This window comes from Quercus suber, unplaced genomic scaffold (genome assembly GCF_002906115.3).
Source record: "Quercus suber isolate HL8 unplaced genomic scaffold, Cork oak 2.0 scaffold_127, whole genome shotgun sequence".
NCBI classification, from domain to species: Eukaryota; Viridiplantae; Streptophyta; class Magnoliopsida; order Fagales; family Fagaceae; genus Quercus; species Quercus suber.
The window spans coordinates 87,018-107,333 of NW_027069590.1; the positions used below are offsets into that span (position 1 = coordinate 87,018).

Here is a 20,316-nt window from a genome sequence, read left to right on the forward strand (position 1 = left end):
TGCTTTTGGTAAATGTGTACTATCTGAGAGATAGTGCAAGTAATAGCATTTGGATAAAGTTTTTCTATAAGGTTTAGACAAAAATCCATCAAATTTTTTGCATATATTTTTATTAGATATGTATTTTAAAAATTTATCTTTTGAATTGAAAGTTTTTTATTTTCTTAACATGCACGTAAAGTTTCATTTAATTCAAAAATTATTTACCATTTTACTAAAAAAAATATTTTTTATAAATAATTTTAGACTATTAAAATTTAAAATTTATAAACTTAATTGATCCGTAGTGTTGATTTTTGATATTTTTGAAAATTGGAGTGAAGTAAAATGATAAATGAAAAGTCTGAAAGGACTTTTACGGTTTTCTAATCATGTCAGCAAACCTTTAAAAAGAGGAATGAAAATATCACAAATTTCCAAGAAAACCTTATCCATCAATATCATCATCCTCTCTCCCAAAACCCCAAACCCAAGCTCCACTCTCAGACAGTCAGACACTTCTTCTTCTTCCTCTCCTCCAAACAAATGAAACAAACAAAATCAAAAACCATACTCATACTCCACAAAACAGCTTAAAACTCATAATACACTCACCCAAAAATGGCATTGACAACAGCCAAAATATCAGAATTGCCACTGAGAAGAAACCCATTCCCACTGACCTCCCACTCTCACTCCCACTCTCTGAACTTTCTCTTCTCCTCAGCCCCAAATCTGTCATTTCACATCCTCAAACCCTTCTCCTCTCTCCGAACCACCACACAACACAGCGGCAATAGCCATAGCAATACAACCCCTAAGCCTAAACCTAAGCCTAATCCTTATCCCAAGGCTTCATCCAAACCCAAATCCACGTCAGCTCCCTGGCTCAACAAATGGCCCTCTCACACTCCCCCAACCAAAAACGACGTCGTCGCCGGCGTCGATGTCGATGTCGAAGACCGAGTCGAGACTCGCTATTTCGATAACAAAGTTAAAGGACACAGCGCCATTGAGAGAATCGTGCTCCGGTTGCGGAACCTAGGGTTGGTATCGGACGAAGAGTTGGAGGTGACCGATGATGGAGTCGACGCATTGCCACCGCCGGCCACCGGGGAAGAGAAATTGGGGGATTTGTTGCGGCGGGAGTGGATTCGGCCGGATTTTATATTCGAAGAGAGCGAGAATGGTCCCGACGAGTCGGTTCTGCCGTGGGAGAGAGATGTGGAGGAGGATAAGGTTGTGGAGGATGAGGAGAGAGCGTGGACGCCGAAGAGGAGAGCGAAGGCGCCTTCGTTGGCGGAGCTGACGATGGAGGACGAGGAGCTGAGGAGGTTGAGGAGGGTGGGAATGTATATTAGAGAGCGGATTAGCATTCCGAAGGCGGGTATTACCAAGGAGGTTTTGGAGAAAATTCACGCAAAGTGGAGGAAGGAGGAGGTGGTTAGACTCAAGTTCCATGAAGTTCTTGCTCATGATATGAAAACCGCGCACGAGATTGTCGAGGTTTATTGCTTTTCTTTGTTCAAATTATTTCTAACCATTCAAATTTGCAGCAGACATGTAATGTAGTATGTTTTAATTAATTGCAACAATGGGATACACTGCTATTGAAATATGTCATGTGATTGTGTGATAATTTATAGAATTACGGGTAAGGCTGTTTACCAATCACCTCTTCCAAACCCCGTAAAAGTGGGATCTTTGTGCACTCTGTATGACCTTTAAAAATGTGCTTGTAAATAGTAGTAGCTGCTTATGTGTTTTTTGTTATGTTAAAATAACAAATTGGGGTGCTTATATTGCACCAAAGCTTTTAGAATCCTAGCTCTAGTTTGAGAAATTAAAAAGGGGATGAGGATTTGATGAGTTCCTAGTGGTAAATCTTTATATATAATTTGTTCCAAAAATTAGGATGTTTTATTTCGTTGAGTAGCATGACTTGTCTCTGGGTAGTTCCAAGGCCCTTCATTCATAGTAATAGTTCTACCCACTACTGGTTATCTCATATCATTACATTTGGTAATTTTTGGTATTCTGTTATTTATTAATTGAATATAAATGGGAACCATGTAACTGACTGCTTGTAGTGATGGTCAGCGACGGACGGGAGGGTTGGTTATATGGAGGTCGGGAAGTGTTATGGTGGTGTACCGGGGAAGTAATTATGAATGGCCTCCAAAATCCCAACCTGTTCACAGGGAAGCTGATGCTTTTTATGTTCCCGATGTTTCTTCTGCTGACAGTTCCATGACAAGAAGTGGCAGTGATGAAAGTTCAAGTCCAGAAAAGATTGAGACTGCAAGTCCAGAAAAGATTGAGACTGCAGTGAAAATGCCAGACAGTCCTGTGAGCATAACCGAGGAAGAATCTGAATACAACAATCTACTAGATGGTTTAGGTCCTCGTTTTGTTGAGTGGTGGGGTACCGGAGTACTTCCTGTTGATGCTGATGTGCTTCCTCAAAAGGTTCCTGGTTACAAAACACCTTTTAGGCTCCTTCCCACTGGAATGCGATCACGACTGACCAATGCAGAGATGACTAATTTTAGGAAACTTGCAAAATCACTACCTTCTCATTTTGCCCTTGGTATTGTTCACCTTCTATAAGTACTTTTTTTATTTAGTTTAGTATGTATATTTTTTACATTAAATTTTGTCCTGAACATCTTATGAAGGGAGAAATAGAAACCATCAGGGTTTGGCATCTGCTATTATTAAGCTTTGGGAGAAAAGTTTAATCGTGAAGATTGCTGTTAAACGGGGTATCCAGAATACAAACAACAAACTGATGGCTGAGGAACTAAAGGTGTGTTTTGTGCTGATCCTGCTCCAGCCATGAATTTTTTTCCCCTCTCCAATAACCATCAAGCATACTGTTTTTAAGTTTCATCTATCTTGCAGAATTTAACAGGAGGTGTCTTGCTGCTAAGAAACAAATATTACATTGTCATGTACCGTGGAAAGGATTTTGTCCCAACAAGTGTAGCTACTGTTTTGGCTGAAAGACAGGAATTGGCTAAACGGGTCCAAGATGTGGAAGAGAAAGTGCGGTGTGGACCAGTGGGTGCAGTTCAATCGGATGAAGATGACAAACAGGCACTTCCGATAGGTGCAGCTGCTGCTTTGGCTCAAAGACAGGATTTGGCAAAACAGAGTCAAGTTGTGGAAGATAAAGTTCAGTGTGAAGCAGTGGATGTAGTTCAAGCAGGTGAAGATCAAGAGCAGGCACTTGCAGGTACTTTGGCTGAGTTTTATGAGGCTCAAGCTCGGTGGGGAAGAGAAATATCTGCTGAAGAGCGTGAGAAGATGATTGAAGAAGCTTCGAAATCTAAGACTGCTAGGCTTGTGAAACGAATTCAACATAAATTAGCCATTGTAAGTCTCTCTCTCTCTCTGAAAATTAAGTGCTTGAAAAGTATTGGTGTTATCTTGAGCCTAATAAACCCACTTGCTTTCCTAGAGGAACCAAAGATGGATAATAGAATAGGCTGTGTAGAATGTTCACTTAACTTTAGTTTGCCAACAATTGGAAAAATATTCCACTGGTCCCTTCATTCTAATCCACATTTTCAAATTGACTTAATTGTCTTGTACTTTTAAGATGCAAAGTCTATCTCTTGAGAAAGAATATGAATTGCACCTACGAATTTCCCAACTAAAGAGTTTCTGTATATAGACCGAGTAGCACTATTTGGTTAATAACTCCAGGATTAAAATGCCATTTTCCATGTTTCCGTTTTCATATTTGTTTAATTTTGGTATTTGGTTGTGTTAACAGGCCCAAACCAAAAAGCTTAGAGCAGAAAAACTTTTAGCTAAAATTGAAGCATCAATGCTTCCTGCTGGTCCTGATCATGATCAGGAAACAATCACTGAGGAAGAACGGGTGATGTTTCGCAGGGTTGGTTTGAGAATGAAGGCGTATTTACCTCTTGGTTAGTGATTCTCATTTTATTTGGTGAATTTTAAATCCTGAGTTCAAATGCTAATTGGTCTAAATCATATGGATCAGGCATTCGTGGTGTTTTTGATGGTGTCATTGAGAATATGCACTTGCATTGGAAGCATAGAGAACTTGTGAAATTAATATCCAAACAAAAGACCCTTGCTTTTGTTGAAGACACAGCAAGGTTGTTGGAGTATGAGAGTGGGGGAGTACTAGTGGCAATAGAAAGAGTCCCTAAAGGATATGCTCTTATTTACTATCGCGGAAAGAACTATAGGCGGCCCATTAGCATAAGGCCAAGAAACCTATTAACAAAGGCAAAGGCACTAAAGCGTTCAGTGGCCATGCAACGACATGAGGTTCTGTCTTTTATGTTTCTATTTTTTAAATAAAAATATACAACATTTGCTACTTCTGATTCTGGGACACCTCCTTAATATCACATCATATTTTAAATAACTATGCAGGCTCTTAGTCAGCACATATCTGAATTGGAGAGAACCATAGAGCAAATGAAAAAAGAAATTGTAAGTATACCTTTCATATTGAACCCCCCCCCCCCCCTCTTTTTTCTCTCTTGTATATGAATGTATAAGATATTTATGCCTTTTTTTATTTCAAGAAGAATTCAAATGAAAGTCAAATTATTCTTCTTCTTTGAGGTTAATTCATTTTGGAGATGACCATTTTTCCTGAAACTGTTTATTAATGATTTGCCCATAGTATTGGAATATTTTTGAAGTTGACATTAGGTTTAACTGATCTAACCAGTTGAAAAGTTTCCATTTTAACCTGTAAAATTGCTATATATAAATATGAGATGCATGAAATTTTTGAATAAATGAAGGTCTACTGTCATGTGTCATTGGGTCAGGCAAATAAAAAAATGTCGTACACAGTGTAGATAAAAAATGTTGTACACAGTGAAGATAATTACCCCCAATTTTTTTGGAGGTTGATTCTTGAACTTAAACCTGCGACCTATCACTTTTGGGTCAGTCATAAATACAAGATTAAAAGTTGTGTGAACCATTTGGGATTAATGCTTAACAGAACTTGTGGGAAGTTGGCTTGGGCATTCTAAAACCAGAAATAATAATCTTTCTCATCTCATGAGGGCTCTGTGATTTTTAGTTAAGAAAAAATATGTTAGTTATTTTTCCCATAATATTTAGCATGCTTGCATTTATGTAATTACATTATTCATTGTTCACTTGCTGGTGTATCAGTTTCCAGATCTTTCCCTTGCCTACGCCATCAATATCATAAAGACATGCACTTGGCCTGATATTAATGCTTGTAATCTTTGATTTAGCCTTTATTAGCAATGAAGTAAGCTAACAAGTCAAGGGAAACTTGGTTAGGTTTTCTACTAGAGAAATCAGTAGCAACAACTTTGAATTATAGATATCAAAAGAAAAATGTACAAAGTAGGTTTGATAAATTGTGATTCTTCTGGGATTTAATAATATATGCTGATACTAATAAAGCTTAAATATGAAATTTTGTTACTTGACCTCATTTTTAACAACATTCTAATCAGTGTTTTTTCCTTCCAAAAAGTCTCATCTGAGGCCAACTGAACTTTTTGTTGCTTATCCACAGGGTATTTCTCAAGATGCAGAGGATGGGAATTCCTGGAGCTCTGAGGATGCTAACGGACCTAATCAGATTGGCACTCTCTCAGAGTTCACCCAAGTGAGATATTTTTCTTTACACTGCCTACTACTGCTGGTATTCTTATTTTTGGTTAAAATGGTGAGGAAGTGTGTCATTGAGGAGGGATATTGGTGCAGACAAGATAATGATCTCCAATTATGCATACTTTTGGACGATGACACAAGAAAGACAGACCAACCAGTGACCCTATGAATAGAGCCTACTACTTTTTGGGCCTAAGACCTAATCAATTTAAATTCTAGGTTTTATTTACTTTATGTAGTTGGTTACCTTTTTTTTATTTTTTATTTTATTTATTTTATTCCTTTTCCTTCTTTTTTAGTAGAATTAATATTGCTAGTTGGGATTGTTTCCTTTTCTTACTAGGATAATAAGTTTGGAATCTTATTTAAAGAATCTAGGTATTGTTTACAGCTTGTTTGTATAATAAAATTTAATGTTGGAGATAGCTTGGTGCGAACTCTAGGCAACCCTAAGTACTGATTCTTAGATTTTTTTATTGGTTTTTTTTTGGAGGGGGGGGGGGGGGGGGGTAAAAAATGATATCAGTGATGAACTCAAATGAAAACCAACAAAAATTTGCCAACTCAATTAGTATAAAAAATGTTGCCAAATTTTTGTGTATGTAGCATTATTTGAAAAGCAAAACATCTTAGAAAACATATAATAAACCATCGGTGAAGGTAGTCTAGCACTAGGAGTAGGAAGTCTTTATGACCCATCACACTTGCAATTCAAGGAATTGTGGATTCGAAAGGTGATAAGACCTATTCGTGTTATGGTGGTCCCAATCTATAACACAATGCAGAAGTTTAAATAGTACAGAACCAATGAACAGTTGGGAACCTTTTTTATGTTTTTTTACCAAAAAAAAAAAAAATACAACAAACACTCCAATAAAAAAAAAAAAAAAAAACTCGTTATTGAAATCATTGTTTTACTTACTACTAACAACTTGCGACATCAACAAATGTCAAGGTTATTATTATTATTATTATTATTATTATTATCTCTGGACTTTCTTTTTACTGCTGTAAAAGAGAAAAGTTAAAACTTATTAGACATGTGTGTAGACACACGTGTTTTATAACTAAAAATGTGTGCCCAAAAAAGAATCATAAATAAACACACGATAGCACAACACATATAGGGTCCACTGGTATCAAGGCAGACCTTTTTAACGCTTCAAACTTCACTTCAGAATCAGATATATCTATGTGCGTATCAATTAGAGTCATTTTGGTAGTTGGGTATTCTGTGGGAAAGAATTGGGGGGAGGAGTGAACAGGAAAATATCTGCAGCATCAACCAGAGCTCAGCTCATACGAGAAAAGCCAAGCAAAACAGTTACTTTAAAGCTTCCCTCAGGTGGGTACCTTTTATCCTTTTCTTTTTATTTGATTGGATGCTGTTAAACTTTAGATGTGCCTTATTTATTTTCATTGTATCCATAGGAACCATAACGTTATCTTATCTGGCTCGCTCGCTTTCTCTCTCTGTTTAACATTTGTCATTGAAAAAATGTCGGATAACACATAAACTATGGACACAATAATATCTATACCCAATTTCACAATTTATTGATTTGTGTGATTGTGCATGATCAATGTAAAGTGGTGTGTTACATAAGGCAGAAAATTCAACTACTCACAAATCAGCAAATTGTAAAATTGGGCTGTGATTAATTGTATCTCTAAAAGTCAATCATTTTCTTTTGTCTTTCATAGGCCGAATGGCTTATTCCATGGAGAAGCAAAGATATTTTACATGCATGTATCATGTATCATGTGTATGGTGAATACATTCACAAAATCTCTCTCTCTCTCTCTCTCTCTCTATATATATATATATAAGTACATTAACAAAAATAAAAAGGGTAAAATATTGTGACTACCTCATGTCAAATAGGCCAAAAGACATTTCAAAATTAACCTATTTAGTTCCTAAATACAAACAGTGTTAGAGTATTAGTAGTAGATTACCTAAAATAAGGTAAGAGATGAATATGGGTAACCAAAACCAAAAACGCCCAAAAACCTACCCATATCAGCTTACCTATTTTCCTCCCAAGATAGATTTTAGTTACAGTTGCTCCCTATCTTAGGGAGCCATATTCATTCCCTAAATATTTATTTATTGTTGTTGTGTTGTGATAAAATAAAGTGGGTGTTTTGAAAAGTGAGAAGAATAATAAAAAAAATGAATGAAGAAATAATATTAATATTAAATAGGGTTTGTAATAAAGAATATAATGTGGTTGAAATTAAAAAGTGGTTAGCTAAAACAAGAAAAGTAGTTTCTTACTGTAAAATACAGAGAAATTTTAAGTAACATGTTTCCATGTTCACGCCGATTTGAACTCTCCAAAACTAACAGCTATACACAAGGTGTCATTATATGTATCTAATAAATGTATCCACCAACACAAGTTGCTAAGCTTTAGGGATATGGCTTATGCTCATGTACAACTTATCAAAATTCAAAGCCTGAATGGTCTTTATCACGAGTCATTTTCTTTGTCTAACAAGTTTTAGTTTGAGGAATGGGATAGGAATGCTTCTTCTCCCCTAGTCGTTAAACGCACCATTCATGCCATTATTTCAATGGGGGCAATCATTAAGTGTGAAATCATCTGTGCCTACCTACACCAGAATATGTGGCGTTTAATGGTTTGCCAAAGAGTGAATGTATAAATTAATCATGGCTACAGAGGAAACTCTAAAAACGTGTGTTCATTCAATTTTTAGTGATTTAATAAGATAAATTAGATACAAAGGTAAATTTTAAATTTAACTTCCACTAAATCCCATACACTCCCATCTAAAAAAACATCCACATTCTCTAAATTTCTAGTTTTTATAGTCTAAAACTATGCATAAAAAATAAGTTTATAAATTAAATAGTAAATAACATCAAATTGACAAGAAATATGACATCTGTGTTAAAAACATACAATTCAATAGTTAGATTTTTAAAATATGAGGCAATGTTAATTTTTTTATTTATAGGAAATATAATCCTTGGCTATAACCAAGTTTTGTAACAAACTTTATCCTTTGCAATGATAACAAAAAAAAATAAGCATTAGATTTTTTTATTTAAAAAAAAAAAAAAAAACTAAAAGCAAAAAGAGTGCCAAGAGGCTACTAACTTATTAATCATAATGAAAATATTGGAAGTTTCTGATAATTACACAAAATATGTAACCACCATATTCTACATCTGATGTTTAGTAGACGCTCAATAGATAAGAATGAAGAGCCTCATGATTTTGGAGCAAGTAGTTGCTAACCCGTGCGATGTACGTGATAATTCAACAAAAGTTATATATATTGATCATGAATCGCCTTTATAATAGACTACCAAATAAACTTGAGTGGCAACATATTAGGATGATTAAAACTTAAGATAGATTTTGTTGTATGCACTATGCAGTTATATTGATCATTAAGTAAATTATATTTCATCTATTTTAGCTGCCTCCTGATTTTAGTAAGCAATATTGGAAAGTTGCAATTTAAGAGAGGGGGAAAAAAAAAATGCTAACATCAGTTTTTTTTTTTTTGGAAATTACAGTACACCCACCTGTGGTTTGGCCCGTTTTCACTTTGCCTACCTATGGTTTAAAACTTAACACTTTGCCCACTTAAACTTTAATCTGTTTGCTCTTCGTTACCCACCTCACCCTCGGACATTAGAAAAACACATTTTTAATACAAATCAGAACATAACACAGATAAAAAACACGAACCATTGAAACTTTTCATCACAAGCCTTAGAAACACACCAAAAAAAAAAAAAAAACCCTTGTATTGAGCTAGGGTTTTGATTTTTTTGATCGTGGTGCATAACACTTTCATGTGAGGGTGAGGTTTTGACTTTGGGTTGTCTTGAGGCATTGAATATTCGAAGATACATCATCACCAAGTACAAAATTTTTGCTTTATGTGGGTTGGGGTTTCAACTTTTGATGCTAGCTTTGATTTACAGGAAATTTAGGCAGAAATTGATAAGCGATGTCTTCTTCAAGTGGAAATTACTCAGGTTCAAGTGGGCATATGTGTACATATGAGACTTGTGGGTTGAGAACAAGTCTGACAATGGATAATTTTAGAAGAAGGTTTCTGGGTTGTAGTCGAAATAAGGTAAGTATAGTTTTACTTAATCTAGTTGACTCAAGTGAGTTTGGAATGTGATGTGTTCAATTCAATTTATGAACAGGTTGGTCCAAAATGCCCTTTCTTTCATTGGATTGATAATCCCACTTATATGTGTGTGAATGAAGCTACCCATTTGGTGCAACAAAAGTTGGATTTACTACGGAGTGAGTTGCAACTTGCAAATGAAAGGGAAAGAGCAGCTACCCAGATAGCAGTAAAAGCTGCCCAGACAGTAGCAGAAGCTATCCAAGTTGTAGAAATTGCTCAAGACAAGTTAGCAAAAGCCATTGAGAGGGAAAGAAAGTTTCGAGCTTCCTCTGTTAAAGCCAAGGAGATAGCAGTGAGAGCTTTAGAGCAAGAGAGAAAGTGCAAAATTGCACTAATTCTGTCATGGCTTTTTTTTTTTGTTTTTGGTTATGTTGTTTTCATGTTTTGGCTCTATAGACAGCCCATTTTACAACTTGCATTTAACCAATATTAAGGGGAAAACATTAATGTTGCACCAAGGGCATGATCATAATTTCAACAAGTAAATCTTCAGATTTAAGATGCAAAACAAATCTTAATGCTCTAACGATCACAATGGTATGTCATGGATTTTGATCGGACCACCTGATCATAAGTTATCATATAAACAATTTTCAATGATCATGGCTCACGTACACAATGGGCCTGATCACGTCTTATTTTAAACACTTAATTTTGATTGATTCTCACAAGAATTAATTTAGAATTAATTAAGTGAGATTTTTTAATGGATTTAATTTTATTTCGTTTTTTTAAAAAAATAATAAAAAAATGTTTTCCTTTATGGCATCTTATCTGCTCTTTAAAAAAAAAAAAATATTGGAAAGAGAAACAGATACGATCTATGAAAAAATTCAAAAAAACAGAAAAAATGCTAAAAAAAACGTTATTATTCTCAGCAGCAACTTGAATCACATTTTTGGCAGGGAAAACGTTGAAATTTGGTTTTCTTTATTTCTGAAAAAGTTGTAGAGGATTAAATTTCCTTTCTATAAACACCAATCTCAAATCAATTGGAATTTTTAGTAGAAAGTTAGAGCCAAAATACGAAACAGGTGCAGAAGATAACACAAGTTCAGCATCATCTTCAACTTCCTTTCAAAATTCAAATGGGAATCAACACCAAATCCGTTCCAGCTTATTTAAATAGGTTTATCTCCTCCCTTATCTTTAGAAGAAAGCTAATAACTTAGCTTTAAAGCTAAGCCATCCCTTCCCTTATAAATAGAGAAGACCTCTTCCATTTTCGGAATCCTATTCCCTCTAGAGAGCTAGTGAGAAAGCAGAAAAGAAAAGCTACTGTGCAACCATTGTTCTTACTTTGGTTATAGTTTAGTACTTCCTTACTTTCTCCCTAGCCCTTTAAGTGATCACTTCCCCCTTTAATTTATGCTCTATGCTAGTAAGTAATTAATTATGCTCTTTAAGTTTCTACACATGCTTGAGTAAATGCTTCCAAGTCATTATTTGTTTCTTTCATGATATGCTTGGATGAACATGCCTATATTTCTCATTGATATTCCTTTTACATGCTTAGATGAACACTTCTAGGCTAATGTGCAACTTTCTCTTGAATGCTTATATGAACATATCTAGGTAGTTATTTTACTTTTTTAAATGCTTAAACGAACAAGTCTAAGTATTTTGATTTTCTCTAGATGAACATGTCTAGAGAAATAGCATGACAATTCTTTGTTTTCCTTCACATGCTTGGATGAACACTTCTAAGTTATTATTTTTTTCTTTTCATAACATGCTTAGATGAACATGTCTAGGTAGTTGTTTCTCTCTTTTTTGAATGCTAAGACAAATAGGTCAAATTAACATTATGGTATTCGCTTAAATACTTGGATGAACATGTCTGGGTGAGTTTCTTTGTTCTTCTCATGATTGCTTGGATGATTGGTAGGCCTAAAAATAAATTTTCTTTTGCAATTATGTTGATGACAAATAACATGACAATTTTGTTTTCCTTCACATGCTTAGATGAACATGTCTAGGCTAGGAATTCCTTGTTTACATTAATTTCTTGGATGAACATGCCATTACTTTCATGCTTTCTTTACATTTATATTGTTATCTAACAAATTTCACTTTTTGTTTCTCTTTATGTTAAATCCTCCAACACATATTTATTTACAATTCTTGCAAATTAACATGTTTATATGGTATATTGTTTGTATTTGTTTGACATGACATGATATTGGCCACCTTAATCTAGGAGACCAATTTTACCAGGCGAGATGGGTGATTAATCCCTTCCCATCTCGTAAATTAGCCCATGAACCAAGATCAAGGGTTCTAGACTAGGCTCTTGTATATGCAGTTTTACATTTTTTTAGAATGTAACTAGGAAATAAAGCAATGTAATTTACTTTCTTAGATTGTATCTAGGACCAAAAAAGCATTGTAAATTTTTGTTACAAAATTGATGTAAATTGTAATGTATAATAATACAACAGAAGCATTTTTTTTTATATAGAAGTTTTCTTATTTTTTTCATTTAAATTAAATAAGTGACGACTCCATGTAAATCCCTTAATCTAGGGGGAAGTACATTTTACAGTGAATATGACATTTTGAGCATCACAATCCCACCTGTTCGTGCGGGTTAGGCCCAGTTTGGGGTCTCGGTCGCTCACAGTGGCAACTTAGCTGGAGATGTTAAAGGATAGACTCCAGTTTAGGTTATGGTGGCCAACCATATCATTTGTTCGTTTCTTGCTTTTAATAATATGTCATATTTGCTTGCCATAGCATCATTTACATGATTGGAATTGAGATATGAATTGTGTATGTTGCCTGGAAACCACGGTAATTGTAGCTATGGATCACAGTCCTCTTGGATTTGTGTGCCTAGGGGTGAACACCCCTTCGCCTAAGACTTGCTTGATCTTTCTTTTGTTTCGTAAAGGACAAACTCTACCGTTTGGACCAATGTGACATTTGTACGTCACAAGTTGGGAGGTACAATGTCCTAGCTTTTGGGGAACCTATTAGCTTACATTTTACCTTCAAGTAAGAAGCCATAGAACTAATCTTTAGGTCAATCCCATAAAATACATTGCATCCCATGAATGTGTTTGATCCATGATTCTGGGACACGTCCTTAATATCACATCATATTTTAAATAACTATGCAGGCTCTTAGTCAGCACATATCTGAATTGGAGAGAACCATAGAGCAAATGAAAAAAGAAATTGTAAGTATACTCTTCATATTGAAACCCTGCCCTTTTTTCTCTCTTGTAGATAAAAGTTGTACCAAAAGGCTCTTACTTGTTCCTATTTGTGCTGAAATTTGTGAAACCTTGGGTTTGCATATTTCTTTACCAGCTAACGTGGTTATTGAAATCACCTATTCTTGATTTGGATCTTCTACACTGTGTGATATTGCTGAAAGTAAGATCTAATTTGTTATTTGTTTTGGCGTATATGAATGTAAAAGATATTTATGCCTTTTTTTATTTCAAGAAGAATTCAAATGAAAGTCAAATTATTATTCTTCTTTGAGGTTAATTCATTTTGGAGATGACCATTTTTCCTTAAACTGTTTACTAATGATTTGCCCATAGTATTGGAATATTTTTGAAGTTGGCATTAGGTTTAACTGATCTAACCAGTTGAAAATTTTCCATTTAAACCTGTAAAATTGCTATATATAAACCTGAGATGCATGAACTTTTTTGAGTAAATGAAGGTCTACTGTCACGTGTCATTGGGTCAGTCATAAATAAAAAAATGTCGTACACACTGTAGGTAATTACCCTCAATTTTTTTGGAGGGTGATTCTTGAACCCAAGCCTGCGACCTATCACTTTTGGGTCAGTCATAAATACAAGATTAAAAGTTGTGTGAACCATTTGGGATTAATGCTTAACAGAACTTGTGGGAAGTTGGCTTGGGCATTCTAAAACCAGAAATAATAATCTTTCTCATCGCATGGGGGCTCTGTGATTTTTAGTTGGATAAAATATGTTAGTTATCTTTCCCATAATATTTAGCATGCTTGCATTTATGTAGTTACATTATTCATTGTTCACTTGCTGGTGTATCAGTTTCCAGATCTTTCCCTTGCCTACACCATCAATATCATAAAGACATGCACTTGGCCTGATATTAATGATTGAAATCTTTGATTTAGCCTTTATTAGCAATGAAGTAAGCTAACAAGTCAAGGGAAACCTGGTTAGGTTTTTTACTAGAGAAATCGGTAGCAACAACTTTGAATTATAGATATCAAAAGAAAAATGTACGAAGTAGGTTTGATAAATTGTGATTCTTCTGGGATTTAATAATATATGCTGATACTTGGAGCTTAAATATGAAATTTTGTTACTTGACCTCATTTTTAACAACATTCTAATCAGTTTTTTTTCTTCCAAAAAGTCTCATCTGAGGGCAACTGAACTTTTTGTTGCTTATCCACAGGGTATTTCTAAAGATGCAGAGGATGGGAATTCCTGGAGCTCTGAGGATGCTAACGGACCTAACCAGATTGGCACTCTCTCAGAGTTCACTAAAGTGAGATATTTTTCTTTACACTGCCTACTACTGCTGGTATTCTTATTTTTGGTTTAAATGGTGAGGAAGTGTGTCATTGAGGAGGGATATTGGTGCAGACAAGATAATGATCTCCAATTATGCATACTTTTGGACGATGACACAAGAAAGACAGACCAGCAAGTGACCCTATGAATAGAGCCTACTACATTTTGGGCCTGAGACCTAATCAATTTAAATTCTAGGTTTTATTTACTTTATGTTGTTGGTTACCTTTTTTATTTTTTATTTTATTCCTTTTCCTTCTTGTTTAGTAGAATTAATATTGCTAGTTGGGATTGTTTCCTTTTCTTATTAGGATAATAAGTTTGGAATCTTATTTAAAGAATCTAGGGTGTTGTTTACAGCTTGTTTGAATAATAAAATTTAATGTTGGAGTTTCTTCCTTGAATAGCTTGGTACGAACTCTAGGCAACCCTAAGTATTGATTCTTAGATTTTTTTTATAGGAAGGCTTTAAGAGATATCTATTTTAATTTAATTCTATTTTATTTTGCAAGTCAATTGTATTTTTATTGGTCAAATGTATTTTATTTTAGGCCTTAGTATTTAATTAGCTTTATTAATATTTTATTAGAGGCAAGGTTATTTCTATAGTTCAATAATTGGGACCTTTCAAGTCAATTATGAATAGGGTTTTCTCATGTCAGTTAGAATTAAGGTTTGGCAGTCTATATAAGGAAAGTATTGTACACCTATGAAGTGACAATTGTTTTGATGAATAAAATTGATTTTGAAATCATCCCAATTGTTTGATTGCGACTCTAGCCAACCCTAGGTGTTTACTCCAAGAGGTTATCACTTTTACTTACTGCTGATTCCAAGTATGCCTTGGTTCTCTATCTTTGTTTTCGGGTTATTTAATTTTCGCATTGCATTATTTTGGCTTGTCTTGCGTCAGTTTTGTTTTAGTTTGCTTGGTGCTGATTTCCAAGTGAGGCTAGGTCTCAATTTCTAGGTGTATTTAATTTTTTCTGCTCTTGTTAATTCTCAATTCCTTTGCGCACTTGTGCTGCACCAGAGATGGGCTGCTGTTGGATTCTTCAACTTGCTCCATAGAACTGCTTATTATATCATTTTTTGTAACCACTGAAAAATATATATTTCATGAGAATAAGATTTATTTATTTATTATTATTTTTAAACTTGATCTCTTCTGCAGTGTGAGGACGAAGCTTCATGCATGACTTCTGGTGGTGAAGAAGATGATGGCATCAGTGATTGCGAAGAGGATGAAGATGACATATTAAGTATTTGCTCTGTTCAAGAAGTAGTTGACAGTTCTGTCATTGCTTTTGGCCAATTGAGGTAATCATATTAAGTGTTATCAGATCACTTATACACTTCTCATCCTTAGCGTTGGTCTGTTAGCGATATATTTTCTTGGTGTATTAATACTAGAGTAGATAGAAGTCTTCAAGGCCAAATATGAACTAATTCAATTTGTCCTTCTTGGCTATATGTTCACACTATGATCCATATCCATTAAAAAAACTGGAGGCTTACACGCTGTTTCTATTAAATTTTGGGATTCATTGTGAGTGTCTGGGGTATGTTGGTTCTTAATGAATTCATAACTTGAGTGGAAGGAAGACTTCAAGGCCATGAATGATATAATTGGATTCTCTTTTATGGACCTGAACATTCACTCTGTATTTAATGTCCAGAAAAAGTGATCTCTGGTTATGTGATCCATTGTGGTCCCAATTTTAGTTTCTCACATGTCCAGTGAATCATTACTGTGCTTCTTGTCTGACCTTTGATCTTTTTGGATCAAAACTGTGTCTGCCTTGTCAGCTGCGGCTAACAAGCTTTTTGTTGAATAAACTGATTTGATCTCATTTTCTCTTTTTCTCCAGTTACATTTCCCCAGCAGGTAATTTGGTGTGGATGGCTTGCAACACAGCATGGGCAAATTTTCTTCTCATGTGCATTGACAGAGAGCTGGTGACTCTCGTACTCATTAACATTTCTGGTTTCTCCCTTAATGGAAATTTGCCGTAATTGCTCCAAAGGATTGGAGGTATGCCTGAATATCATATGCATGCAGTATGTCACTTGCACTACTCCATACGGTGCAGCAAACTAGGCTATATATACTCCCCACCTGTTCTTTTACTATGCTCTTTTTCTAATCATCTCTTTTATTATTAGCTCTAGCTGAAGCTTAGTAACAGGTTTCACAAGGTCTGTTTAGCATGAGCCTGCCTTTCATTGGAGGAGCGTAAGTTGCACAATTGTAGTATCGTCCTTGACAGCTATTTCTAAGTCAAATGTATTTCAAATTGTAAAAGCATTTGTGGTGGTAAAAATGTGAAAGATGACCACTATTTCAGCTGTATCTTATTGTCTTTGATGACTAACCTGCTAGAGGTTTTTCCTCTCTGGTTCTCTGATGTGATAAAGTAGCTGTAACTTGTACTCCTGACTTGATTTAATATCTTTGCGCAGAAGTTTGAAGGGGATTTTCACCAAAAAAAAAAACAAAAAAAAAACAAAAAAAACAAAAACAAAAACAAAAGTTTGAAGGGGATTTTGTTGGGACAAAATGGGCTTCTACCCTTTTCGAGCAAATTATATAGGGAAATGTTTCTCTTTTAAAACTCGATTTTTGATAAATCGAGTTAAGCCCTATAGTAGCGTTTTTAAGGAGCCTATAGTGACGTTTTAAGAACCCATAATGACGTTTTTTTAACTTAACTTCAATGAAATCAAGTTATAGGCAATGAAACCGACCTCTAGTGGCGTTGTTTTTTCTATAACTTGATTTCTTTGAAGTCGAGTTAAAAAACGACACTATAGGTCCTTAAAACGTCACTATAGGCTCCTTAAAACGCCACTATGGGGCTTCATAATTTTTTTTTAAACTCGATTTATCAAAAATCGAATTTTAAAAGAGGGGCATTTTCCTATTTAGTTTGGGAAGGAGGGCATTTCTCTATATAATTTGCCTGAAAAGGGCAGAAGCCCATTTTGTCCGATTTTGTTGGCATGGAAGAATAGAAGTCTTTCAGCCTTTAATTAAGAATGCACTGAGAGTTAATAAATTAGATTTTGGTTTTATACATTGGGATAATTATGTATAAGAGAGCTGAATATACTCTTTTCTGATTGGCCCTTAACATTTGGCTCTTACAATTGAATTAATCTTATAGATTCCTCCCTAGCCAACCCAAATGTCTTTCATGGATGTATTCTCCTACTCAATACAACACCTCACATAGCCCCCAAATCACTTTAATAGCTAGAAGGAGAGACAAGTGAACAGATTCCACTCAATCCTACCAAAAGACATACACCTCAGGTTGACGTTTGTGACTTTGAGCTGGCGTTAGAATACAAATTGCACGAGCCTTATCACCTACTACTGTCTTCTTCAAATGATATTCCATTTCCTTCTTTCAATTATGCCTGTGTGCGCTTGCGGATATGTGCACTTTCATTGAAACTTATAAAATGATCCACTTGATCACACAATCATTTCTACACCTTCACAATTTATTGATTTTTGCAATTATGAGTGATCAATGTAAAGTGGTGTGTCATACAAGGTAGAAAATTCAATTACTCACAAATCAGCAAATTGTAAAATTGGATGTCTGATTAATTGTATCTTTAAAAGTGAGTCATTTTCTTTTGTCTTTCATAGGCCAAATGGCTTATTCCATGGAGAAGCAAAGATATTTTACATGCAGGTATCATGTATCATGTGTATGGTGAATACATTCACAAAATCTCTCTCTCTCTCTCTCTCTCTCTCTCTCTCTCTCTCTCTCTCTCTCTATATATATATATATATATATATATATAAGTACATTAACAAAAATAAGAAGGGTAAAATATTGTGACTACCCCTCATGTCAAATAGGCCAAAGACATTTCAAAATTAACCTACTTGGTCCTTAAATACAAACAATGTTAGAGTATTGGTAGAAGATTACCTTAAATAAGGTAAGAAATGAAAATTGGTAACCAAAGCCAAAAACCTACCCATATCACCTTACCTATTTTCCTCCCAAGTAGGTTTTAGTTATAGTTGCTCCCTATCTTAGGGAGCCATATTCATTCCCTAAATATTTATTTATAGTTGTTGTGTTGTGATAAAATAAAATGTGTGTTTTGAAAAGTGAGAAGAATAATAAAAAAATGAATGAAGAAATAGTATTAATATTAAATGGGGTTTGTAATAAAGAATATAATGTGGATGAAAAGAAAAAGTGGTTAGCTAAAATAGGAAAAGAAGTTTCTTATTGTAAATTAGAGAGAAATTTTAAGTAACATGCTACCATGTTCACACCGCTTTTGAACTCTACCCCAAAACTAACCGTCATACACAAGGTGTTATTACATGTAACTTATAATTGTATTCATCTTTTGTGAGAGAATATAAAGTAGATACATCTATCGGATACATAATAGATTTTCTTGTTATACAGTAATTTCATTCCCAAGAGCACAAATTCAGCAGGTGGACCCAACAAAAGTTGCTAAGCTTTAGGGATATAGCTTAATCTCATGTACATCTTATCAAAATTCAAAGCTTGACTGGTCTTTATCACAAGTCATTTTCTTTGTCTAACAAGTTTTAGTTTGAGGAGTTCATATTGCTTTCTACCGTATCATATACAGATGAATAAGACGAGATACCTTTGGACTTTTTACAAAGTCGAATGGGATAGGAATGCCTCCTCCCCTAGTCGTTAAACGCACCATTCATGCCATTATTTCAATGGGGGCAATCCAAGTGTGAAATCATCTGTGCCTACCTACACTTAGAATATGTGGCGTTTAATGGTTTGCCAAAGAGTGCGTGAATGAATAAATGATAGCTATAGAGAGTATAGAGGGAGAGAGGTGCTACATCTACAATATTTTCACAATAAATCATTAATTGGTTGGTTGTTATTGGTTCAAATTTAAACTTAACACTAAGATTACTTTTTTGCCCCAACAATAACAATTAATAACAACCTGTCACTTAAGATTTGTTGTAAAAATGATGTGAAAATGTTGTGGACATATCATTTCTCATAGTGGAAACTCTAAAAACGTGTATTCATTCAATTTTTTTTAGTAATTTAATTAGATAAATTAAATACAAAGGTAAATAAAAATTTTAAATTTAACTTCCACTAAATCCCATACACTCCCATCTAAAAAAAAAAAAAAAAAAAACCACATTCTCTAAATTTCTAGTTTTTATAGTCTAAACTAAAACTATGCATAAAAAATAAGCTTATGAATTAAATAATAAATAACATCAAACAGATTACAGACAAACCCACAGATTCTCACAAAAAAAAAAACCACATTCTTAAATTTCTAGTTTTTAGAGCATCCGCATTTGGATGGCTATATGCCAAATGCAAAGCAAATTTGGCATACAAACCCAAAATACACCCAGCAGCTGGAAGGCCAAATGTGAAATGCTAAAAAAATTTTGGGGTATTGCTACAGTACCATCTTAAATGTAAGATGGTACTGTAGCTCAATGTTATAAAAAAAAATAATTTTTTAATCCTTCCTCCTCATTTTTAACCCGCGAATTTCTCTCTCATCCCTCATTATTTTTGTTCTTTTCTCTCTCTTCCTTCTCTCTTTCTCATTTGCTCTCCGATCTCTTCAGACTCAAGACCTATCCACCGGAGCCTCACGCCGGAGCCTCACGCTGGAGCCTCAACGGCGGAATCGGATGGGTCAGCTAGAGGGCTCCGATGGCTCCGATGGGTTTGAATCGGCGTGAGCGCATCGGTGAGCCTGAATGGGTTTGGATCGACGTGAAGCTTCGGTGGTGGGGTTTTTTTTTTTGGGTTTGGATCGGCGTGAGGCTCCGGTGGTGGGGTTTTTTTTTTTGGGTTTGGATCGGCGTGAGGCTCCGGTGGATAGGTGGATCGATGTGTGTGGTGATCCTAAATGGGTTTGGATTGGCGTGAGGGCTTCGGTGGTGGGTTTTTTTTTT

The 20,316-nt window shown here is 34.9% G+C and overlaps 1 protein-coding gene across 1 annotated transcript; it reads left to right on the top strand.

Annotated features, from left to right (window-relative positions):
- Nucleotides 1–403: 403 nt before the first annotated feature.
- LOC112037482 (CRM-domain containing factor CFM3, chloroplastic/mitochondrial) lies at nucleotides 404–16,822 on the top strand. The gene is made up of 10 exons (XM_065776059.1): nucleotides 404–1,485; nucleotides 2,080–2,569; nucleotides 2,658–2,788; nucleotides 2,884–3,357; nucleotides 3,761–3,917; nucleotides 3,995–4,287; nucleotides 4,396–4,455; nucleotides 5,534–5,626; nucleotides 15,520–15,665; nucleotides 16,217–16,822. The coding sequence occupies exons 1-10, from the start codon at nucleotides 601–603 to the stop codon at nucleotides 16,359–16,361; spliced, it is 2,874 nt and encodes a 957-aa protein (XP_065632131.1). The 5' UTR covers nucleotides 404–600; the 3' UTR covers nucleotides 16,362–16,822.
- The last annotated feature ends 3,494 nt before the right edge of the window (nucleotides 16,823–20,316 follow it).